At 54.8% G+C, this 24,797-nt stretch overlaps 1 protein-coding gene across 6 annotated transcripts in view; it reads left to right on the top strand.

Annotated features, from left to right (window-relative positions):
* The window catches only part of NFASC (neurofascin), a 69,990-nt gene that overhangs the window by 20,754 nt on the left and 24,439 nt on the right, over positions 1-24,797 (top strand). For 2 of the 6 annotated variants that reach the window (XM_065878126.1, XM_065878112.1), the window contains exons 7-23: positions 2,712-2,823; positions 3,264-3,448; positions 4,787-4,918; positions 7,378-7,521; positions 8,182-8,293; positions 8,589-8,755; positions 9,253-9,400; positions 10,684-10,808; positions 11,677-11,721; positions 12,969-13,070; positions 13,362-13,559; positions 14,379-14,449; positions 15,798-16,020; positions 18,011-18,126; positions 19,748-19,952; positions 21,127-21,249; positions 22,356-22,529. In XM_065878126.1, coding sequence (XP_065734198.1) covers positions 2,712-2,823; positions 3,264-3,448; positions 4,787-4,918; positions 7,378-7,521; positions 8,182-8,293; positions 8,589-8,755; positions 9,253-9,400; positions 10,684-10,808; positions 11,677-11,721; positions 12,969-13,070; positions 13,362-13,559; positions 14,379-14,449; positions 15,798-16,020; positions 18,011-18,126; positions 19,748-19,952; positions 21,127-21,249; positions 22,356-22,529 — 2,382 coding nt within the window. The remainder of the gene's footprint in view (positions 1-2,711; positions 2,824-3,263; positions 3,449-4,786; positions 4,919-7,377; positions 7,522-8,181; positions 8,294-8,588; positions 8,756-9,252; positions 9,401-10,683; positions 10,809-11,676; positions 11,722-12,968; positions 13,071-13,361; positions 13,560-14,378; positions 14,450-15,797; positions 16,021-18,010; positions 18,127-19,747; positions 19,953-21,126; positions 21,250-22,355; positions 22,530-24,797) is intronic. The other 4 variants (XM_065878135.1, XM_065878129.1, XM_065878120.1 and 1 more) reach the window with 3 other exon arrangements.

Here is a 24,797-nt window from a genome sequence, read left to right as displayed (position 1 = left end):
CTTTAACAATCCAGCTGAGATGTCTTTGGAGCCTCTTAATGTCCAGCCCAGCTTCTGTTTTTCCAGTTTGGGCCTGACTTTATTTAATAGCCATCGAGGAGAGATAGAATCTCAGCTGAGACGGTAAGAACAATATTTGAGAAAAGCATCACGGAAGAGTTTCACCAGAGCAGCTCATTAAGACAAAAATATCTTTCTCCTTTACGTCTTTGGCCCTTGAATTTTGGTATTCTTTGGTTTGAGTACAAAACATCTTCCCAAAGCTGACTGTCAGAAGTAGGAACAAGTAGGGTATCCATCTTTAAAGAGAGAGGCAATATAGAACAGATGCTAGAACACAAGCTTTGACACCAGACGGTCCACAGTCCAAAATCTAACTGGCTTGTGACCTCGGCAAGTCTGTTGACTCCACCGAGCCTCAGTTTCCTCTGTGGAAAATGGGAGTAATACCCCCCAAGTTTGCTGAGAGGATCGAACGTGATGATGGTGATGGAGATGGAGCCCAGCCCCAGCGCTCGGCCCATAGTAAACGGCCAAGTGGCGGCCTGATTATTACCTCTGCTTTAGCATGTTCTTCCCTGTAGTTTTGAACTTTGGCTCATTTCCCAGTAGCTTCTCCTCCTTTGGAACAACTCTGGCTGCTAGCCCACATCCTACAAATGAAGGATTGCTGCAACCTTTTTATAGTCACAGCTGCAGTGTGTCAAGGCAGCCACATCAGCCCTCGGTGTTCATTTCCCCCTTTCCTGTACTTAACGCTTTGCTGGTCGTGTGTACTTGCAGGGCTGCACACTGTGGTGTGAATTAAATGTCCACAGGGTCACAGATTGGTTTCTGCAGGTTTCGTTCCCATGTGGAAGGAGTATGCCGACTGAGCTTCCACGTAACCCCACGGTTCGCAGCTCTCCCAGATTCACCAAACCGGCACCAGAGCCTCCTGCCATCAGATCTCCTCATGTGCCCCTGACCTTGTGTTGTCTGACCGTTTGGGTGATTCCGGGATGATGGGTGGGACAAAGCTGCTGCTTTGGTATCAGGCTTCTTCGGTACTGAGAGCTGGATGCTATAAGAGTTATAGATGGTAACCAATTAACCACATAATGGCTTAACCCCTTCAGTAGCCACTGTTGTATATGTGTGTGCTGGTGGGACAGATGAGCATATCTACAGAGAGAGAGATAACATGGGGTAAATTGTTGCCTTCTGTTTTATTCTCTTCTCCTCTTGGATTTATTCATCCCACAAACACTTACTGAACTCTCGATATGTGCCATATATTGTGCCAGTAGCCTAACCACCTCGACGTTTCATCAGTTCTTCCCCTCGACAAAAGGATAAAATAGATGCCAACTCTACGAAACGCACTCCCCTGATGGCTGATGGAGAGAAGCTGGGCGCCCCTAGGACAGGAGCCCCGCTGTTCCAGCCAGCCATTAGCTAGCTCAATAAGTCCAGCAACGTCACAGACACAGAGAGCCCCCTGCCGCTCTGTCCTCATTCTGCCAGCACCCAGTAACAATACCTGACTCCTGCCGGGAAGAATGCCTCGCTCTCCCTCCAGGCATGTCTGAGGGCTCCCTGCTCCTGGCAGCCCTGCCTCCCCTCCAGCTCTCACCTCTCCAGCTGAGTTGAAGACCCATGAGACCCATGGGTAGGCCCAGCTTATATTTATATTTTTAACTCTTCTTGTTTGCAGTCATACACCTTTTGAGCAGGGGTGACTGCTCCAGTTTCCCTTTGCTTTGTGGTTCCTGGTTGCAAAATCCTTGTTCTTCTCCGTCCCATCTTATCCGCTTCCATAGAACTGTGCTCTGAGGGAGAGGTGAGGCTGAGGTAAGGTGGGGTCCACTGCGCTGGGGTGTCCCCAGACTTGCATGACCCCTTCCACAGGGAAATAGCCACCCCGACAGCGTCGCTCTCTGTGAGCCATCTGGCTCCCAAAAGCTGTGTGCATGTCATTGGTTCCAGACCCCGTGGCTGCTCCAGCCTAGTTGAATTGCAGATCGCCTCTTCCATCTCGGCTGCCCCTTGCCTCTCACCCCTCCCCCAGTCTCTCACATCCAATTAACACCCTCCTCCCCAACCCCCTTCCAGAGTCATTAGTGAAGGAGCAGAATGGTCTTGGCCCCAAAGTGATTTCCTGTCATCTCTGTTCATTAAATCTCTCCACGTCTTTGCTAAACCATTAATAATACTCCCTGCATCTCTGACTGTTCATCTGAGTCTCTGTGGCTTCATCCCAGCTCCTTGTCTCCAGGGTCCCAAAGAGCAGGTTATCCTGCGGCCCCAAGATGTTCCTTCTCTTTCTTCCACTGCTGCTGAGATGGCCTCCCTGGGGGCCGCCGTGCTGGCCTCTGGGGAGTAGACTACTCGCTGCTCAGGCAGCTCCTCCCCCGTTCCAGGGCCAGAGAGGCTTACTGAACTGGGAGGGAAGCTGGGCTCCTCTTGGCAGATCCTGTCAGAACGTAGAGCTGCTCACACACATGTGCTGGTGGGGCCGAGGAGCCCTGCGCTTCCTAACACACCTCTCTTAATGATGTCCCGGCCCTTGGGGTGGTCTCAGCGGGGAGGGTCTGGGGCTTGGTGCCTCTGAGGGTAAGGGGGTAAGCAGGAGGGCATGATAACCTTTCTCTCTAGCCCGACAGCTCTGGCCTAGCTGGGTCAGCCCTCCGGGCAATAAGCTCACGAGAGCTTGTTCCATCCTGTTTCAGCCCGAGGAGTTGCAGAAAGAACACCCAGCTTCATGTATCCCCAGGGCACTGCAAGCAGTCAGATGGTGCTGCGTGGCATGGACCTCCTGCTGGAGTGCATCGCCTCCGGGGTGTACGTACAGTTTGCACCCTGACTTCTGGTCACCCTCCGGGAGGCTGGGCTGGGGGTTTGTGCATGCTCTGTTCTTGCCACATTTTGGGGGGGGCGGGCATTGTGGCAGTGCAAAAAGCAAGGCGAACAGCTCCTAATGAGGACGATGCAAATCATAGTCATCTCTAGCCCGCTGGCCGCCTCTCTTTTTTTAGATAATGAGGAAAGGAGGTGACTAGGCTTCCTGTATGTGTGTTAGACCGTCTTGTGACCTTAGATAAGTCCCTCAGGTGCCCTGTGGCTGAGCATCCCCTCTGCCTAGGAGGCATCAGCTCTCAGAGGACATGCATCCTCCTGGGCCCAAGTACACTTTAAGGATACCTGGGTGTCCCGGGCTCCATACAATAATAGCAGAGCCACATTTCATGGTAAGTCCCTGTTTCTCGCCTGGTCCCTCTTAGCCCAACACCAGACATCGCATGGTACAAGAAAGGTGGGGACCTCCCGTCTGACAAAGCCAAGTTCGAGAACTTTAACAAGGCCCTGCGTATCACCAACGTGTCCGAGGAAGACTCCGGGGAGTATTTCTGCCTGGCCTCCAACAAGATGGGCAGCATCCGGCACACGATCTCGGTGAGAGTGAAGGGTACGTTGTGTGTATTTCTCATTACGATGATTTTGCCAGCCCTACACTCCGTGGCCACCCTTCCCTCTCAGGGTGGTTGGTGGGCAGGGTGAGTGGGGAAGACGTCCAACACACTGATTAGTGGCAATAGTGTCCTGCAGGAATGGTGTCACCCCCAGGGGTGTGTGTGTGTGTGTGTGTGTGTGTGTGTGTGTGTGTGTGTGTGTAAAAGGGCAGGGGGAAAGAGGGAGGTGTTAAGGGAGGGAATCTGCCCTGACCATTGCCCAACTCCTCTTTGTGCCTGGGGCTCCCTCAGCAGGTGCACTTTCTCCTGTGGCCTATCTGGATCACCCAGAACCTTTCTGTCTTTCGTTTCGCAGTCCTGTTCACGGTGTGTTGTCTTAGGCCTGTGCTATCCGTGTACTTGTGTGTGGTTCTCTTTTAAAAATGGGGAGTCATCATGGCCCAGATTATTTTTCAAAGAAATCACTTCCCTCCCCACAAAGCATAGATGGGCCACCTGAGCTGTTGTAGGCAACAGAGCACATGCCTCTGTGGGGGTCCCAGCCACGAGTTGCGGGTGGGGGGGGGTGCACTAGTCACTTCTCAGTCTGAATGGTGGGCTGAATGGATGATTGGGGTGATGAGGTCTGAAACCACAGTGCAAGAACTTTCCTAGTACATGCTCAGGTTGACTTGTGACCTTGGTTTCAGCACCACGCTCGAACCAGGGGCTCTTAACCCTTATTGGGGTTTCAAGATCTTTGGAACTCTGATCCAAAGGACCCTCTTCTCAAAAAAGTCCATACCCACATATTCACAGAAATTTCCAGAAAATTGGAAGGGGTGGCCGGCTAAGAGCGTCTGCTCTAACCGAAGCTTAGTGTCTAAAAGAATGAATATCAGGCCTTTCCTCAATGGTCTGATCCTGCAGCAACAACAGCAGGAATCCACAGGGCCGAGCCCTGCTACTCGACCACCCTCCCTGGCTCAAGCCCTTGGGTGCACACCACGAGTGCCTGGGGAGCTCTCAACGCGTTGGCTGCCCAGTCGTCCCCCGAGGATTCCGATTAGTAGGTCGACGATGGGCCCTGGCACCCACGTTTGTTAACGGCTCTTCAGGGAGCCCCAGTTTAGAACTCTTGTTCTGTGAACTTGAAATAAATCAGTCAGCATCTGTAGTGCCAAGCTGACCAAAGGCAGCCTAGACTGTCACCCTATCGGGATGAGCCCTGGGCAGGTGGCGGGGGCCTGGGGCTGGCACTCGGGGGCTCCTGCCTTCCTAGAGGGGGCCCACTGGTTCCTTCTGGCTGCTCCTGTCATCTGACACCCCTGCCTATGCCTGTCCTTGTCTTCCAGCTGCTCCCTACTGGCTGGACGAACCCAAGAACCTTATCCTGGCTCCTGGCGAGGACGGGAGACTGGTGTGTCGAGCCAACGGGAACCCCAAGCCCACCGTCCAGTGGATGGTGAATGGGGAACCTTTGCAATGTGAGTAACGCACTGTTCTCCCTCCTGCCTGTGCTCCGTCTCCTGCCGGAGGATCCAGCTCACCATCCCTGCGGGCCAGCCCTGTTGCAGCAGAAGTGAGGGAGTAGCCAGCTCTTTGGACGTCTCAGGAGGCAGGAAACCTGCCTCATTTGTGTGTGAGAGAGAACAGAAGGCCTGTGGTTATGTTCCCATGTTTAGGGGATTTCTGCTCCCTGGGGTTTTTTTCATAAATTTCTGCTTTCTGCCCTTTACAACTACAGAGCCCAGTTCAAGGGCTAGAGACCTCAGCCTGTATCTCCTGAGAGTATAGGCTCTGAGCGATGGCTGGGGCTCAGGAGGTAGAGGAGAGCTCGGTAACTCATTTCCATCGTTTACCCAAGTCCCTCTCTATGCCGAGGGCAAAATAAGAGGCAGGGTTACGCGACAACATGAAAGATATGGTCAGAAATGAGGGAAAACTTCCCTACGAGAGCAGAGGTGCACAGTGCAGTTACTGAGTACGCACAGACGTCAGGAAGATTTAGTCCTACCCAGATACCGGAATGGGTGACTCCAGGGATCCTTCCAGCCAGAGGTCAACTTTTCACATCATATTCACTCCAGTTGCATTTACTTTTTAAGTGTCCTGTCCTTACTTTCTCTAAGGGGTCAGAGGAAATGCAAACAGTGTTATCAACCCGATGGGGCAAAAAATAGATGGCGAGACCTCAGAGCCTAACTCACAAGCAACAGCTGATAGAAACAGGTGGAGAGGCAGGGAGACAGGTACAGGAGAATGCACCTTTCTAGACATTTATTGTGTGCCAGGCACTGTGCATTCCTCTCATCTCTTTAACCTCAAACATTAAAGATGCGGAAATGAGGCTCTGATGGTGCAGGGAATTGCCCGAGGTCACATGGCTAGTGAGTGGGGAAGCTGTGGGCTGCTGTGACGGTGCACTATGCCTACCCTGTCTAGAGCATCTAGTTATCCCAGGAAGTATTCTGCCTCTGGATACGAGCGACACACGGACACGGCCTGCCCTCTGCCCTTCTCCCTGTCCTGGTAGCAGTGTGGGGACAAAGCAAACAAAGGCTTTAAACTTCACAGCGCCATTAAATGAATGCAAAGTTCAGGATTTACAGCTGAGCCTTGGCCCAGGGAAAGGGCCCCCGTCACTCAGGGGAGTGACCGGGAGGAAAGCTGGTCTGTGGGAATTGCCGGGCAAGGAGACTTAAAGTTGCTGGCATAGGCTTCCTTTGTGCTTTTTTGCTGAGTGGAGACTCCGGAAAGACGATAAGGATGCTGACCTCGGCTTTGTTCACCTGCTGATTCCCTAGTTCCGGGCTCAGACTTGCTATCTGTGGGGTGGAGCCCACGGGGCCAGACCCTGGGTTCCTCTCTGCCGACTTCTGTGGTAGGTCTGAGTGATCCTGGATGAGTTCCTAGATCACGCAAACCAAGTCATCTGGCTCAGTCCCGAAATCTTACAGAGGAAAGGCACCTTCTGGTGGTGAAAGATGAGAAAAGTAGGGATTCTTTACACTTCTAAAAAACTTTTATTTGTACAGCTCATTATCTCATTATCATTCTCTTATCTTAACCTTCCTCAAGAGGAGGGGAAAGATGTGAGTAATGCTTCCGCGTTTGACAGGTGAAGGAAATGAGGCCCAGAGGAGTTATTGATTTGCCCCGGGTCTTGGAGTGATAACGGGGACAGGTGTGAGACCCCACGGCCACTCCCCAGCCTCTGCTCTCTGCATCCCCAGTGGTACCAGCAGAACTGCAGCAGGGGTTGTCCTCTCAGTGTGCACTCGTCTTGGGAAGATCAGGTAGCTTTGGCAAACGCAGGGACTCATTCAGCTTTCAGCAGGCATCGACTTCCGGATTTAACTTTGTGAATGTCTACAGCGTGCTCTGCTCGGAGGATGGGAAGGTGGTAGGTCCCATCTAGTTGGATATTGCTTTATCCTTTTCAAAACACATCTGAGTATATGCACATTGAATTAAAACAGTAACAACGATAATAATCAGTATGGGCTGAGCCCTCTGCTAATGACATGCAGAGAATCTCCGGTCATCCTCTAAGAGCCCCACAAGGTGATATGTTAGCCCCATTCAGCTGACGAGGAGACTGAAGTGCAGAGCCATTGAAGAGTGCCGGCAGGTAGTGTGGTTAGAATTCACACCCCTCCTGTTTCCAAAGCTTACACTGTCAACCACAGCTGCCCACCTGCTGTGTAGGTTTGACCGGGATTCCTATTCCCATTGGATGGATTGAGAAATAAACTCCAGTGGGCTCAGTGATGGACCCAGGCCACACAGCTAGGCAGTGGTGGGCCGGAAGCTGGGTCTGAGCTGGCCCAGTGCTACTGCCTCCACAGCACCCCAGTCCTACCAGGGAGTCCTGGCCAGAGTCCCAAGTGCCCTTCGCCCTGCCCTCCCCCTTTCTCACAAGGAGTGTCTTTTCTGACTGTAGCGGCACCACCCAACCCAAACCGTGAGGTGGCCGGGGACACCATCATCTTCCGGGACACCCAGATCAGCAGCAGGGCCGTGTACCAGTGCAACACCTCCAACGAGCACGGCTACCTGCTGGCCAACGCCTTCGTCAGCGTGCTGGGTGAGTGCACCCCTCCCTCCACTCGCCTGCCTGGACCTTTCTCCCCTCATGGGTACACTTTCTTCTCCAGTGATTGGCCAGGCTGGTGGGGTATGAGGGCGGCAGGATGGGGGAAGCACGGAGACCCAGAATGACATTTGCGGGGAGGGTGGAGGACTTAAAATCCGTAGAGCTGGGTGTGCAGACAGAGTTCATTCCATGCGAAAAGTCAGTCTCAGTCCCCTTCCTCCCCTGATGAGAGGAGGGACCGTCTCGTCTCCTTGGTGTGTCCATGTTGACTCTGCCTGGGTTCTCCATGGTGTCGGTGGGAAATAGTTCTGAATATGTTCGTGGCATTCCCAGAGCAGGGAGAGGGCAGTGGGCAGGTGCAGCTAGGAGAAGCCTTGGGGCTGTGGAGGGGCAGGTAGAGAAGCTGCTGGAAAACTGGGGGGAACCCTTTGCAAAAGCTGGACTGGATGTAGGGTAGGTGAAGGACAAATGGATAAGCTTCCTCCTTCCTCACCTAATCCTCAGAGGCTTCTTAAAGGAGGGAGGTTGATGGGGGAAGGTACACTGGTGCTGAGAAAGCTGCTGTGAGGAGAAGGAGCAGAGAGATAAGACTGGTCCACAAAGAGGAAGAGGAAGACTCCCCACCCAAGCTCAGTTCTCTGGGAATTGCAGACGTGCCGCCTCGGATGCTGTCACCCCGGAACCAGCTCATCAGGGTGATCCTGTACAACCGGACGCGGCTGGACTGCCCGTTCTTTGGGTCTCCCATCCCCACACTCCGATGGTAAGTTCCAGGAGACCAGGCCTCCACCATGGGGTCATCTTTCTTGCCTTTCTCATTCCATCCGGCCCATGAGAGGTATTCAGCAAGTCCTGGGAGCCTTAAAGGGTTGAAGCTGGGAGGAGTTGGCAGATCAGCTGGGTCAACCCTCTTATTGTGCAAAGAAAGAAACCGAGGCCCAGGGACTTGCCAAGGCCACCCAGTGGTCGGAGGCAAGACCCACAAGGCTCGGGGCTCCTCCCGCCCCCCGGGCTGGTCCTTTCTCAGTATGCTGTGTGTCGTGCTGCTCTGTTGTGAGGTTTAAGAATGGGCAAGGAAGCAACCTGGATGGTGGCAACTACCATGTCTACGAGAACGGCAGTCTGGAAATCAAGATGATCCGCAAAGAGGACCAAGGCATCTACACCTGTGTTGCCACCAACATCCTGGGCAAAGCTGAGAACCAGGTCCGCCTGGAGGTCAAAGGTAAAGGAGAGAGTTGCTAGCTAGAGGGAGGGGTGGGGAGGGCAAGGAAGCCATCTCCTCAAGGTTATCCATGTGTGTCACTCACTTTGACAATGTGCCACACCTAATGGTTAATACCTAGTGGGACCTCCCTCCAGGTCTGTGTGTCCTCTCCGTGGAAGTTTCGTGGCCAGGGCCTCTGGCTGGCCTGCTGTTGCGAGCACTGAGTCATTACCAGCCTGGTCCAAATAGACGTAGGCAGGGACGCCTGTTACCCACACCAGCTCCCCACTACCACCCCAGAAAATACGTCCTATGTTCCTGAGCCGGAGAGAAAGGATTTGGGGATTGGCTACCGTTCGGGATCCCCCCCATACCAGGCGTCCCCTACCATTCATGTAACCGAATCCTATTTCTGCCACTTCCGTGGTCCATCTAACCTGGAGGTCATGCATGTCACACTGTGTGGCCACACGGGCGTGGGGTGGCAGAGACGAGCTCCGGGGGCTTCCCCACAGACCCCACCAGGATCTACCGGATGCCTGAGGACCAGGTCGCCAAAAGGGGCACCACGGTGCAGCTGGAGTGTCGCGTGAAGCACGACCCCTCCCTGAAGCTCACAGTGTACTGGCTGAAGGACGACGAGCCCCTCTACGTCGGGAACAGGTGTCTGCTCCTCCCTCCTTTCTTCCTGCTGCTCCTCTGGGGCGTTTTCTTTTCCCTTGCTCTTGGGGATGCAGTGAAGAACGCAGGGAACCTGTGTCATGTGTGTCACCGGGGAACTGCTGAGGAGGGTGTGACAGCCTCAGCGACTCCCTCCACATCAGGCGAGACCCCCCTCCCACTGCAGCTTCCCCCCTCCCCCATCAGGGCTCTGCTCCTCTCTCCTCCTCCTCCCTCCCTCATCTCCTCTCCTTCCCACTCCTTCCTGTCTTCACTTCTCTCCCTCTCTTCCCTCACTTCTTCTCCTGTCCTCCTCCCTTTACTTTGATCCTTTCCCTTCCTCCTTTTCACAGCCAGGACGCCCTCCCCATCCTCTCAGCCCTGCCTGCAGCGCTCCTGTTCTCCAGCAGAGGGCACGGTTGGCCGAGCAGACTCTAACCCTTGTGGTTAATGGGGCTCTCCGCCCTTAACGCACCTGGGACCGCTTACCGGGCTCAGGCCTGCCCCATCCATCCGTCATCCCAGATTCGGATTTAATTGGAGTTGACGGGGGGCCCAGGCATAGATAGTGTTTAAAAGTCCCCCCAGGTGTTTGTAACGTGCAGCTAGGGTTAAGAAGAGCTGATCCGAACCTCCCCTCAGGACTCCGTCCGTCTCGGGGCAGGTTGAGCATCGGTACCAGCTGTTTCCAGCGATGATCTGGTTTTCTGCAGGGGCGTAGCCTGCGGGTGGGTGCAGGCATTCTGGCCCTCAGCCATGCTCACAGTCAGCCCTGCTCTTTGGTGCCCTCCTCCCTCTGTGGGAGACAGTACAGAGGAGCCCGGGGCACCTGGGCTGAGCCTGGGCGTCCATCTGGGCTGAAGACAGAGCTGGAAGTACGAGAAGACCTGCCTTTTGGGCGTGGGCCTAACTGTGCCCTAATTCGGGAGGGGAGCACAGCACAGGAAAGGCACAGAGAGCAGACCCAGTGTGGGAACTGAGGACAGTGAACATGGTCCAGGGCCGCTTTGGCTCCACCCACTCTCCTGTCCCCTCCCGCAAGCACCATAAGTGCTCAAGGTGACATGAAGACCCTGCCTCTCTTGAAGCACTGAGGTGGAGCCTCACGTCCCCTAGGAGGGGCTGTGGCGGCCCAGCCCAGACTACAGCACCGCCTCCTCCCTTCTGACCCTCCGTCCCCACTTCAGGGAGAAAGCAGCCGGGCAGTGCCCAGCATTCCTGCTGCCTGCCCCCTTCACTGTCACCCTCCTCGCCTTCCTCCCAACCCCTCCCCGATACCTTTGCAGGATGAAGAAAGAAGAGGACTCCCTGACCATCTTTGGTGTGGCCGAGCGGGACCAGGGTAGCTACACATGCGTTGCCAGCACCGAGCTGGACCAAGACCTGGCCAAGGCCTACCTGACCGTGCTAGGTAACTGCCGCTGCCCACACTGGCGCTGATCCCCACCCCCTACTTCCCGAGGCCAGAGAAGTGGAGGACGGTTCCAAGGGCAGAGCCCGTGGTCAGTGAGCCAGCCAGGCCTGGTGATCCTCCTGCCTTCTGGTTTAAGGGTTAGGAAGCTGCTCCTTTCCGAACAAGCTGTGCTGGATGCCTTACCTCCTGAATGGAACCATTAACTTGCCCAAATCCTCACCTGAAGGGTGCCTGAAGGAGAGAGGGAAATGGACAGGGGGTTCTCATTGGGATCATTTTTACCAACTTTACAGCTAACTCTAAACCACTAAGTCAATTAAAACAATCCATCCTTGAAGCAAGGCTGAACTTTGTGTTTGTCCTTCCAACACCCTCTGCTAGCCTTCCTCTCTGCACCCCTTTCCTGATGGGATTTCACAGGGTGCTGTGCATTTCGGGTGATCCTGTCTTGGCCTGCCCTCGTGTCCAGGCCAGACTGTAAATACTAAGCCATCCCAGACCTGGGGACGTAGCCTCTCCCGTCCGGGGAAGCAAATCACCTCATCTCTGCTGTCTCTGGGCCCCCTGTTGCCATAACTCTCAGTGCACTCCTGTCCCTCAGCAGTGTCCCTGCATGGTCGCAGGGAACACTGGGCCCAGGCACAGTCGTAGCATTGGGACAGGAGGGACCCAGGGTGTCTGCCCCCAGCTGTGGAGGGAGCACAGGAAGGCCTTTGTGAGGGTGGGGCACTCTCCATGGAAGTGGGGGAGGGGTGAAGCTGTGCAGGGGCAGCTGTTCAGGCCTTGGCTACCTATTCCCACCCTTCGAGGACACCTTTATCCCCACGTAACCTGCTAACCTGGATAACCCATCTTACCTTTGCAGCTGATCAGGCCACTCCAACTAACCGTTTGGCTGCCCTGCCCAAAGGTAATTCATACTAATCCCGGGGACCGTCGCCAAGCACTCGAGGTGTCTGGGAGGGAGGAGTCCAGGAGGAGGAAAGCACTGCTGGACAGGAGTGCTGTGTACAGGCAAGGGGCGGCCTGCCCCGCTCCCTGCCAAATCTGACTCCTCTGAAGAGGCCCACGTCACCTACCTTAGCCCATCACAGCCCGACTCCCGGCTTCCTGCTCCTTTCACAGACTGAGCTCCGAAGTCCGGCTGTCGCTCCCTGCGTCCCCAGCCCCTGACCTCTGGCCACGCCCACCACTCCCTGGGGGTGGCCTGTTCTCTTCCCCCAGCTTAGCCTCTGAAGTGTATTCAGTCAGGAAACCCACTTGCTTTGAGTTATCTGTAGGCCCATCTTTTTTGCAGCCTTTCACATCTACTATACACCCATTTCCAATCCGCACACATTCGTGTGCAACACACATGAATGTGGGCTCCAGTGACTCACCTTCCAGATCCTTCCAGTAACCAGCCAAAATGTGGAAATAGCTGGCTCAAGGAGCCAGGATAGGAGAAAAGAAACCACGCCTACCCTCACCAGTCAGTGGCCAGATGCCTTTATCCCCAGGCCGGGAGGGCACTTACACACACTTAGGAAATCCAGTGAGACTGGAGCCCCAAAGAGGTGCTGCCCCCACCCTTGTTAGGGCCTCTGTCCTGCTGTCCATCACTGAAACTTCTAGACTGAGTCCCTGTCTCCTCCCTGGCCTGGTCCTCCGTCTTTGTCCCCTCTATTCCCTTAACTGGTCTGCCCTGCTCAGCTCTCCGAACACCCGCTGGGCTCCTGCCCCCTCAGAGCCTCGGTACACTGAGTAGAAGTTAATTATGAGAAAATGAGACAAAATCCCAAACTTCTTCACCAGTTTTCCTAAAGGTTGTGAACATGGGTCTAATGCAAAGGGCAGCATTTCCCAAATGCTTGCACTCTGAGAACATCCACAGCAATGGGGTGGGTTGGCCCCAGCTCTCCCTGTGCCCTGCATTCCTTGATATTTTGGGGGTGGGGGTGGAATTCAGGGTTCTCTCTTTGTTCTTCCTTGAACCCTGAGGGAAGGGGGCGGTCCCTGTGCTGACCCTCCGGCACAGGCTGGGGTTGGTTCCTGCAGTGGTGACCTCAGCCCGCCAGAGTCCTGTCCGTGGGACAGTGTTCAGGGCTGAGGCCAGCACAGGGACGGGCCGGCTCTAACTCGGGAGGCCTGCGTGGTGTCTTCTCCCTCTGCTGCCAGGACGGCCAGACCGACCCCGGGACCTGGAGCTCACCGACCTGGCCGAGAGGAGCGTGAGACTGACCTGGATCCCGGGGGACGATAACAACAGCCCCATCACAGGTCAGCCGAGGCCCTGCACTACTGTCCAGAAAAGGGGGAACGGCAGCCCGGGAGCCGGAGGCCTGGCCCTGGTTTCTGGTCCCACTTCGGCCTCACTTGACGTGTGTCCTGGCCTGTTGACAGAACGCGTGGAGGCCTTGGTTTCCCTTTCTGGGTTTTGGGAAGAATACCAGTGCCTTTGTCTACCCAAGGGAGATTATAAAGACTAATGGAAACCATGAAGGAGTGCTCTTGAGAAAAAACTCACTAACTCAGCTCCCCAAACAGCCCTGTCTTCCTTTGCCCCCTCAGACTACGTTGTCCAGTTTGAAGAGGACCAGTTCCAGCCAGGGGTCTGGCATGACCATTCCAAGTTCCCAGGCAGTGTCAACTCAGCCATCCTCCAGCTGTCCCCCTATGTCAACTACCAGTTCCGGGTCATTGCCATCAATGAGGTGGGCAGCAGCCATCCCAGCCTCCCGTCCGAGCGCTACCGAACCAGTGGAGCACGTGAGTGCTTGAGAGCTAACGGGAGGTGCTGAAGCCAGGTACCCCAAGTTCAGACTGAGTTCCCCCGGTCCCCAGCCACATGAATCTGGGCAAGTTACTTAACCTCTCCAAGGCTCAGCTTCCTCATCTGTGAAACAGAGAATAATAACACCATCTCCGTCATGGGGCTGTTGTGAGGATTACGTTCGAAAATGGGATTCGGGTACTTACTGTGATGTGCATATAGCAAGCACACAATAAAAGTTAACTGTCATTTTTATTATCACTAATATTATGAATAATTCTTGATGCTCTGCTTTAAAGGGAAGAGCTCTGGCAAAGGTTTGCAGTAGAAATATATAATCTGGGGTTGCACCAGGTTTCTTAACACACTTGGGTAATGAAATGTTTAGATTTCTAAAATCATGCTGGTTCATTGAGGGTGGAGATGCTCCCCCAAAATGTTGAATGCCAGGGTAGACCAGTCTGGTATTAAACATACTTAGTGGATAATCCACAAAGGGGATAATCCACATTGAGTTGGCTGTACTGGTCATCTAAAGTGTGGAGAGCCTTATGACAAATGCTGTCTTGTAAGGGATTAAAATTCAAAAGAAATTATCCCTGCTTTGGGGGGTTTAAGTCTTAGCTAGGAAGGCGCGTCAGCCATATGAGAAAGTGGCAGAGCGAGTTCAGCTGCTTATGGGACAGAGTGTGTTGAGAGACGCTGAGAAAAGACAGAGCGTAGAAGGGACCAGTCAGGCTGGGGGAGAGAGGTTGCTTACTGTGCCCTGGTAATGCACAGACTGGACTTGAACTTTGCATCCATTTGGATTCCAGCCCCTGAGTCCAACCCCTCTGATGTGAAGGGAGAGGGGACCAGAAAGAACAACATGGAGATCACGTGGACGGTAAGAGCCCCTCGCAGCCCATCCACGATGGGCTTGCTTGCCTCGCAGCCTGGGAGCCCTCGCCCTTTACACCCCTGTGACTCCAAGGCCGCAGGGTGGCTCAGACTACCTGGCTGGTGCGGGGGCTACTCGTCTCTGCACTGAGCATCCAGAAACCAAACAGGAGAACGTCTAAGAGCAACATTTAAGACGGGAGACAGGAGCAGAGATGACCAAGGGACAGAGACTGTCAGTCTAGAAAAATCAGACAGAGTCCTGCAGGATCAATGGGCTTCTTCAGAAGAGGGAGAAATTTAGATTAGTCTGTAGGAAAGATTTAGTCCAAACACCAGTACCTCGCTTTGGTGTGTTCTGGGGGCCCATCACTGGAGATTGCTGGGAGTGGGGAGAGACCAGCCTCTGAGTGGTCCTCCAGTATCAGCCATCTGTAAGTCCAGGATGGACGAGGTGACTCAAAAGATGTCCTCCGGGCCAGGATTGAAAAAGCTCATCTTCATGTCGGCTCACTGACCCACGTTTTCCAAACCAAAACTGGGATATGTGGCCTCAAAATGACTTTTTTCCAAACCCCTTCCAAGTCTAAGAGATGCAAATTCAGCCACTGAAACATTAACATTTTTGTGCTGTTGACGTGAGTAGTGGAAACAGGGAGATGACAGAGTTTGGAATCACGACCATCCCCGTCTGTCTTCGGAGAGCCTGGTTTCACAGCAGCCTTGGCAACTGGGCGGAGCCCAGACTTAAGACACCGGGACTCGTCTTGCAGGACCTTGCAAGGGTCGGTTCTTGGTCTACGGCTCTGTATTCCAGGCTCCCGGGGGACTGCTTCCCGGACCAGGCCCTTAGGGAACAAAAACAAGAGTTATGCTCACTCCCAGCTCCGGCCTTTTGGGAAGGACAGGGCAGACATGCAAGGATCAAGTAGGACTGAAATCTGGAATTTTGAGTTCATTGGCAGCAGGCATGCTGTGGCTGAACCAAACTCACCCCTTTCTGACTTTGGAGACCTTATATCACTGTCCATATTTTGTTTTCTGGTTGCTCCATCGCAGGAAAGAGTCCTGTCGACAATAAAGCTTTCTCTCCTGTGCACCTGCCAGGGGGGCTGGCTGTGGAATCAGAGGGACTAGGGCTTGGGTGGAGAATCTGCATGCTGCTGGCTTCACAGGACTCCAGGCTCCGGGGGGGACTCAGAGTGGGGGCCATGGTCTCCCCAGCTCTGCCAGGGGGCTGGCCGCTGTTGGGCACTTTGGGGCAGGGTGCCTGGCACAGAAAGAGTACGAGCCGTGGGTGGCCTGGGCTCCTCGCCTGCACCCTCTCCACTCCTGCCATCTCTCTCCCTGCCCAGCCGATGAACGCCACCTCCGCCTTTGGCCCCAACCTGCGCTACATCGTCAAGTGGCGGCGGAGAGAGACCCGAGAGACCTGGAACAATGTCACTGTGTGGGGCTCCCGCTATGTGGTGGGGCAGACCCCTGTCTACGTGCCCTATGAGATCCGAGTCCAGGCGGAAAATGACTTTGGGAAGGGCCCTGAACCAGACACTGTCATCGGTTTCTCCGGAGAAGACTGTGAGTACCCGCCCCTGTCCCCACCCCGGACCCTGACGGCTGGGCTTCACAGGCCACCCTCACAGACCAGGAACCTCAGGGTGGGTCGGGGGTCTTCCGAGAGCATCCCGGGAGGACAGCCAGTTCCCAGGGAAGGGAAATCCCCCACAGTGACCTCGAGCAGACAGGCCCCAGGTCATGCCGGGAGCAGAGATGGTACGATCCGAACACTAGTTAGTATCCTTGAACGTCGTCACCTAGTCCAATACTCTCACTTTATCGACATGAAAACTGAGGCCCTGCAAGGGAAACCCCTGCCAATACTGCACAATAGCAAATGTCAGGCTTGAAAATAGAACCCAGGCCTTCTGATCTACCTTACTGCCAGGGCTTGCTAGCACCACGGACCATCCGTCCCAACGGGCCATAATTAGCCACCTCCACCGGAAGCAGGGCCACAGGCCAGACTCCCCCCTGGGCTCCCCAGGGGAATCCTTGAGGAAGCAAGGTCCACAGAGCCCCAGACTGGAACCCTCCAGACCAGGCACCGCAACATTCCCAGTGTCGCTCTTAGCCCTTGGAATTGAACATAAAAAGAGAAGTTCTTTGGAGGCTGTCACCGAGTAAATCAACACAATTCTGGGCATACGTGTAGAAGTATGTGTCTGGCTTTCCAGATGGTGGTAGCCTCTCTGCCCGCAGCACGTCAATCCTGTAGGCTTTTGAGCAAAGCAACAGGGTCGGTGACGCCCCTCCTGGTCAGGGCAATCCGTGTCCTGGTGTGTGTGGGTCTGATCCAAGAAGAAATCATGTAGGTGGATGAGGTGACCAGAGGGAAGGGAGGAGAGAGTCTTGGGGCAGAGCAGAGTCACAGGGGCCAATGCTGGGGTCAGGAGTAGGGCCAGTGGGGTTCATAACGGTGAGATGGGAGTAAGTGAGGGTTGGGCGCTTCCCTGGAAGTGATCATGCATTGGACCCACTTGGGAGATCAGTAGACGGGATCAGCAGGCCCTCCGTCCGTCCCACTCCTCATCTGCACGGTGGCAGACACTTCCGGACAGAAGATGGTAGGGACTACTGGAGGGTAAGTATGGAAGAGGCAGCATCTAGCCATGGACTTCACGGGCCACCTCACGGCTTCCATCGCATCCGTGTACCCCTGCGGCAGATGCTTTAGAGAGGATGGGGCACAACTGCTTTTGCAGGAGAGTAGAGAAAACGGGGGTGAGAACCAGTTATGGGGGAGGGAGGAGTGGCCCTCCCTTTGCAAGTAGTCACGGGATCAGGATCTTTTCCTGAACTTGGTTAGGGTGTCTTCAGTCTGTAGGTAACGTTTCCTGCAGGGCCCTGGCAGAAAATAAATGCCACTCAAAGGGGACTATTTCTAATGTGAGGGCAGGGTTAAGAGGGACAGCAGCAAGGTACAGCAAACCAGCTGGAGCGCCAGCAACAGCAGGAAGCTGTTATACCGCTCCGGCCCTGAGGGGCTGGTGGCGGGCGAGTCACCATGGCCAGCGAGGGCTGCCCTTGTGTAGAAGAGTACACTACTGTCATCCTGCCTCCCCGCAAACAGGCAGCTAAGGGGATAGATACCCTCTTCCCTCTCCTGCCCTGGGAGCTCCTGTTGCTACCTCCTGTTGGGCAGACCCATCTGGAAGCCTGAGAACAGGGGAGCCCCGCTGACACGGTCCAGAGAGGACAAGCCTCCCGGGACCCAAAGCAGGGTGGGGAAAGGTGGCCAGTGGGATGGAGGGGCAAACAGAGACTCTGTGTGACGGTTGCACATAATTGCCCTCTAAACGTGTAGGCAGAGCCCTCCACCTGTACTGAGCCTCCCCACACTCTTTCAAGTCCAGGCTGGTGGAGGAGACATGGCCCCTGCCCTCAGGGAGTACCCGGTGTCCAGAGTGGGCTGGAGGTGCAGGCCAGCAGAGGACGAGTCGGAGGGGACTCCGGAGTCGGGGGCCCAGCCCCGCCTGCATAACCAGCTCTCTGTCCCTACACATTGCAGATCCCAGGGCTGCACCCACTGATGTTAAAATCCGAGTCCTGAACAGCACAGCCATCAGCCTTCAGTGGAACCGCGTCTACTCCGACACGGTCCAGGGCCAGCTCAGAGAGTACCGAGTGAGGAAGCCAGCTCCAAGCCCTGTCTAACCACCCAGCTCACTAACCAGGGCAAGGGGGTAGCAGATGCGGGCCGTAAGATATTTGGAAGGGGTCCCTTGGGATAGCTGTTGGATCCAGAGTTGGTTCAAGAAGATGATGTCTAGGGTTAGCTGTTCAAAAATATACCCAGAAAAAAATATACATACACCCAGATGTGTCCCGCACCGGGTATGCTGAGAGATTCTGCTCAGCAGAAAATCACGTGAAGGGTGTTGGTTTGGGCTGACAATACGTAGCACATTATGCTTGTAATCCATGTGTGTGGACACACGTGTATCTCCAGAAGCAGTGTTGAGGCGCCGCTGAGCTACACCCCTCCCCTCTCCTAATGGCCCCCGCTGGGCTGCTTGCCTCACCCAGTCTGATTTCATGAAGCCCCAACTAACCGGAAGAGCCACTAGAAGGGTACAAATCCTTCCCTGTTGTCGCAGCCAACTCCGATTATCGAGGCCCTTGGCTTCCCCTGGCCACCTCTTCCATCCCTGACGTCTCTCTCTTTGAAAGGGAAGGGAGAGAAAACCCATGGGATGCAAGGCTCTCCCTGATGAGTAGCTCTTTTTAAAACTTCCTGGGGAGGCTGTAGCCCCGGGGTAACACAGGCTTAGGGGTCATGGAGAGTTGGCTGACGGACAGTTGGGGGCACACAGAGGGAGTCAGTGTCTTCTCGGGAAATGGATTTGGTAGGTAGGGGAAGGAAGGCAAGGTGATATATATGCTTAAATGAGCTCTTCCCCAACTTGCACCCTTAACCTACTTGCCTAGAGATTTTTTTGGCTAAAGCTCCCTTTGGGTCCCCCTCTTAAGTCTGGACTTCCTCCTTACCTTGCCCTTGGAGGCCCCGGGTGATGCTCGTGTGACAGCTGCCCTGGGGCTTCTCCTCCACTGCTCATCAGACCCCGTGTCTCAGACTCTCTCGACTGTACCTGTGACACTACCGCCTTGCACAGGCCGTCCCATCCCATCCGAGCTCTTGCCACCCCACAGCCCGGTCTCCCATTGGCTTGGACATGTCACTATCCTAAAGGTCTTTAAACAGTATTAAAAGGAACTGTTTGACTTCAATGGATTAAATCAACCCTTTCTTATATTCACACTTCCGGGGGTAACCTGCTGCTTTCCGACTCCTGCCCGCTGCCAATCTAAACCATACTAAATCTAACTCGAGGTGGTGCGGCCTTTGAGCACGGAAAAGAGCTTTCCGTGCCTGGACCCTTGGCTCAAATTTGTGGTTCTGGCACGGACTCCCTGAGCAACCTATTCCCAGCTTGGAAAGAAGTCTCAAGACGGAGCCGCTCAGCTGTAAGTTGGGCTGACTTGCCTGTTCCCCAGAGAGGCGACATGGCTCAGAAAATGATTGAAACCAAAAACTCTCATTTTGTTTGACATCAGTCCCCACTCACTAGTGGCTAATGTATGGGGACTGTCAGGACACCCCCAGCCCTCTGTGGGCCGGACGAGGTCGTTGGGGATTTGGAGCCTGTGGCCAGCAAAGGGAACACCGGTCACCACGAGCACCACCACTAACAACTAACCTGGCCCTGCCTGGCCGAACCCTTACCGGCCTGCCTCTGTCCTGAAGGCCTACTACTGGAGGGAGAGCAGCTTGCTGAAGAACCTGTGGGTGTCTCAGAAGAGGCAGCAAGCCGGCTTCCCCGGCGACCGCCTCCGTGGCGTGGTGTCCCGCCTCTTCCCCTACAGTAACTACAAGCTGGAGATGGCTGTGGTCAATGGGCGAGGCGACGGGCCTCGCAGTGAAACCAAGGAGTTCACCACCCCGGAAGGAGGTAGGTCCGGCCGCAGCTCCCTGGGTAGGGCAGGACGAGGGTGGCGCGGCCAGGTGGCCCTGAGCGGCTCCAGCGTGGCTCGGCCTGGACCACACAAATTGACCTCTGCCTGACCTCAAGGAGGGATGACCTGCGAGCTGAGCAGCTCCAGCCGTGCTCATGGAGCACCGTCACCAAGGCGGCCGCCCTGACAGGCGATTGTACATCAAGACGAGACTGTGCTGGCTGCTGACATGATTCCAGACGGGATGTGCACACGGACTCCCGAGGGCACTGCGGGAGCCGGGGCTGCCTGCCTACCACCTCCTGAGGGAGCTCAGGCACCTTGACCCCAAGAGGCACCTGGTTGGTTTGCCATACCCGAGGACCTTCACTCTTGTTACACCACTGTAGTCAAGAGACTACCCCGCAGTGGGTGGCCCGGTCCTGGGAGGCAGACACCTGCCGAGGTCCCGGCGCATCTCCTGTTCCCGCCAGCCCTCTTGAACCAGCTGGGCGGTGGCTTTGCCCTCTCCTGTTTCTCCTTTCTCCCTTCTTAACTATTATTTTCCCCATTCTTCTTCTCTTCCTCCTTTGTCCTCTCCTCTGTTCCCCCGTCTTGTTTCTTTATTCCTGTGTTCCCTCCTCGTCTGGTTCTCATCACCAGCCTCTCCCCATTGCTCACGCTCTTGGCACCATCCACATGTTCCATCACGGGTTTCTCTCTCTTCACCCCTGGACCCGGCATTCTCAGCCCAGAGGCCAGGGCCTGATGCTTGGACCCAGCGGTGAGAGCCCTTGTCTGAGGACTGGGAACCGCAGCCTCTATTACCAAACGGCTAAGACTGGTTCCCTGCCTGGGAATGGCTGCCCACCTTGGAGGTTTCTTTGCAGAATCAGAGCCTAACATGTGTTGAATCCAGGATAGTTGTTAAAGGAGAACTTGACTGACTTCTTCCCCATGTAAACCGAGTCTGAGCCGTGCTTGTCCCAGATCTGGGGAAACGCCGTCCTGGACGGGGCAATGGGCACTGGCCACCTCGTAGTTCTCTGGGTTCTGGCTTAACAGTGATCCAGCACGGGGGTTGCCCAGAGGTCAATGCCTTCATACTTGTGCTTTGTTTTTTGTGTTTTCTTCATCTTGCCCGCCCCTCTTCTCTCCCCCATCTCCCCCACTCTCTCCTCCTTCCCCAAGTACCCAGTGCCCCCAGGCGTTTCCGAGTCCGGCAGCCCAACCTGGAGACAATCAACCTGGAATGGGATCATCCAGAACACCCCAATGGGATCCTGATTGGATACACTCTCAAATACGTGGCCTGTACGTTCTGCCCTTCTTTCTCTTGGATAACCTGAGAATCAGAAACCCCATTCTCAACACTTTTCCTAAGGAATCAAGGTAGAAAGCCTATGGGTACAGAGGTCACTGTGGAGGGATAGAGGGGCCAGGGAAAAAGTTTCCTGTAGGGTTAGGGGAGGCAAGTGAGACCCAATCCCTGCTCTTCTGACACACCTCCTCCTGCAGGGAGCTTCCAGTCGGCCCGGTGAGACAAAGGGGACTTCTGGTTTGATGAGGGATTCAACCCCTGCCCTCAGGAATCTTAGAGTCTCTAACACCTACAAGTCTAGGAGAGAAGTTTCCTTACCTGGTGGACCTTCCATCCGATGGGACAGATAGCGCGTGCATAGGAATCCACACGACACTGACACTCGGGGACACCTTAATAAGATGCCATTTATGGTAAGGCAGCTGTATGTAGAGCTGCCGTGGAATTGGGAGTGGCTCAGTCAGGAGCCTGGGTCTGGACGACCTCACCTAAAGAGTTCGGCATCACCAGGCAGGGACAGGAGTGTCATTCATTTGAAAAGCTTCAGGTCTCCTAAAGTGGGTGACGACGTGCCTCAATGTGAAGTTCAAAGGACAGGTGCTGTGCTGTTGAGGATGTTAATAGCCAACTGTGTGCGTGGTCCTGAGTCCATCTCTGGACCTGACCTTCCCCCTTCGAGGTATTTGACAAAGGAGGCCTTTTACAAAGGAGGCATTAACAATGAAAAGCTCTAGTGGTTTTGCCCTAGTTCTGTTTGAAAGGAAAAAAGGAACTTCAAGTTCTGTTCTTGTTGAAAAGGCTTGAGGATTAAAAATTGAATCTTTCCGAATCAGCCGCATAACTTTGCACTGAGCTGGCGATAACGAGATCAGTGAAAAAGCGTTACCCTGGTGCGCCATCAAAGAGCCGGAAAGGAGTTCTTGCGCAGCCCTCGGCCTTTGAATCACCTCCCTCCCCTGAGTCCTTAAGATCACGGGCAGGTTCCACGGGTTCCCTTCCCAGCAGAGTCGGGAAGGCTTCGTCCTTCCAGCTGCAGATCATATAACCCATCATGGTCAATGTTGCTAAAGTTCAACTCCGCTTACCTGTCTCTCCCCAGTTAATGGAACCAAAGTAGGAAAGCAGATAGTGGAAAACTTCTCTCCCAATCAGACCAAGTTCACGATGCAAAGAGCAGACCCCGTGTCGCGCTACCGCTTTTCCCTCAGTGCCAGGACGCAGGTGGGCTCTGGGGAAGCAGTCACAGAGGAGTCACCAGCACCCCCAAATGAAGGTAGGTGCACTGCGGCAGCCTCGGGGCGAATGGTCCCGGGGAATTCAGATGCCTAGAGAAACACTCACTCGGCCTCTGGCCTCCCCGGCCTCCTGGGATGGAGAGGCTGCAGGCCCCTCGAGCCCTCCAGAGGAGGGAGCCACCCTGTGTGCTGAGAGGTAGGTACCGGCGATGTATCTGGAAAACACATCTTCTTACTGATGCAGTCAGACCTGGATCCCAACTCGGCCTTAACTTACTCAGATACTTAACACCTGTGATCTTTCCTTCTGGTGGGGGAGTAGGGAAGAGAGTGTGAATCGTAGCTGAGTTGAGGGGATGAGAGAAAGCATACTGGAAGTAAATGTGCTCACGAACTCCAAAGAGCAGTGAAGATGCTCGCCTAGTGAGGGAGGCAGCAGTACAATGGAGACCACCCCGTGAGGGATCTGGGGGTGCCCCTTCTTCTGTCGAGGATGCGTGGCGCCGAGAAGAGAGGGGGACAGCTGTGACTGAAGCTAATTGCTGGGATCACGAGTAGAGCAGGAGGTGTAGTCCCTCCTTGCCGCCTGCATTGAGGGAGTTGTCAGGCTGAGGAGAGGAAAGGGGGTTTGGAAACAGCCATTTGCCAAACCAGCTCCACAGAGAGCACGTGAGCTCCTCTCCTGGGTTCTGGCATCTAGCAGCGTCGCACCCCGCCCCAGAGCTGCGCCTGCCTGAGAAGTCCACTAGAGGGGGCTCCAGGCCCATCTGCACACGTGCTGGCTTCCGGGAACCTCTCGGGCAGACCAGCCACTAGAAGCCTCGATATTGGCAGATCCCCTATGACAGCGGGTGGAGGCTCTGCCTCTCCAGAGGTACCATGGTCTCTTCAAAGGCCATTTCTTGAGCACCCACAACATGAGGTGCCAGACGCTGTACCCAAAACAAGGGATGTAAAGCTAATAAGCTCACACAGTCTAGAAGGAGGGACATCCACAGGAATATCTAATTGTAATTCACCATGAGCTGTGTATGTCTAGATGGCAGGAGTGCAGTGGCTGTGCAGGGGAGGGGGGTTGATTCTACAAGGGAAGACTTCAAAGAAGGGGTGATGTGATTAGGAATCCTTGAGGCTGACAACAGGTTATCCTGTCTAGTGCTTTCCCCAGAAGGCTGAGGTCCGGTGGCCTGACCCTGGCCTGATTGGACCTCCTGAGCACCGGTACCCCCAACCCAGGAGAGGAGCCGTGCTTCCAGGCCCTGCTGCCTCTGCTGCCTTACCCCAGGCTCCCGGTGCAGCTTCATAAGCAGCCCTGCATCCCTCCCCAGGCCCCACTTCCCTGGCCAGTAGGCCAGCACTGAAGCAGAGAGGAGAGGGGGCAGGCAGAATGTAGAGAAAGGCTGACAGTGCTTTGTCTCTACCTCTCTGCTCTCGTAAACCAGGAGTGAGCTACACAAGAAGCTCCCCTCCTAGTGTACCCTTCCCGTCTCCTGGGGACTTGGGCAATTTATTAGGGCTGGGGGACTTTGGGTAAGTGGTTAATATATGCCTATTACCGAAGGCCAGGCCAGGAATGATGCACTTTCTTGATTACTTAATTCTATAAGGAGATACATAAAGAGAGCCTCTTCTCCCTCCCCATCTCCCCCCCCCCCATTACAGAACATCAGATAAACAAAGCCCCGTTGCCTGGCCCCAGTGACCACCCCAGGGAAGGATCTTCAGCTCCAGGGGACAGGAGAACAAAGAGAGACTCTCTTCTCAACCTAGGGGTTTGCGGCAAATTCAGGAATTCCTTTTAGGGCTCTCAGTCCCCAGTTGAGTTTCTTACTTCATACAATACAACGGGGCAGCAGGACAGTGGCTCCGGGCTCCAGTCCATCACATGCCCCAGCCTTCAGAGGCTGAGCTGGTGTGGGGAGCGTTCAGCCAAATGTGCTCCCTCTCACCCACCCCCACACCCGAGCACTATTCAACGCCTGCCCCTGGGGATGAAGGAACCATCCTGTTGACAGGCGTTGATGTCCTCCTAAACCACCTGTATTTTATGCCTTCAATTCCTGGCGTCACTGAGGGTTACCCAGACTCCTTCACCCCAGCCCAGCTAGGAAAGGACACACCCTTTGAGAAAGACCTGGGAACATAGCACTCGAGGTAGACTGTTTCTGCTGCCACCTCTTAGATGTCCTTGAGTAGAGGCAGAAGCGAGTATATTAGAAAGGTTTCCAAGACCCAGGAAAGTTTTCCGTAGGAACGTGCCAGACCCCAGTGGAGTTTAACATGATCCCCGAACACCAGGTGGCATC

Source organism: Phocoena phocoena, chromosome 1 (genome assembly GCF_963924675.1).
Source record: "Phocoena phocoena chromosome 1, mPhoPho1.1, whole genome shotgun sequence".
NCBI lineage: Eukaryota > Metazoa > Chordata > Mammalia > Artiodactyla > Phocoenidae > Phocoena > Phocoena phocoena.
This window is presented reverse-complemented; position numbering and strand designations above follow the sequence as displayed.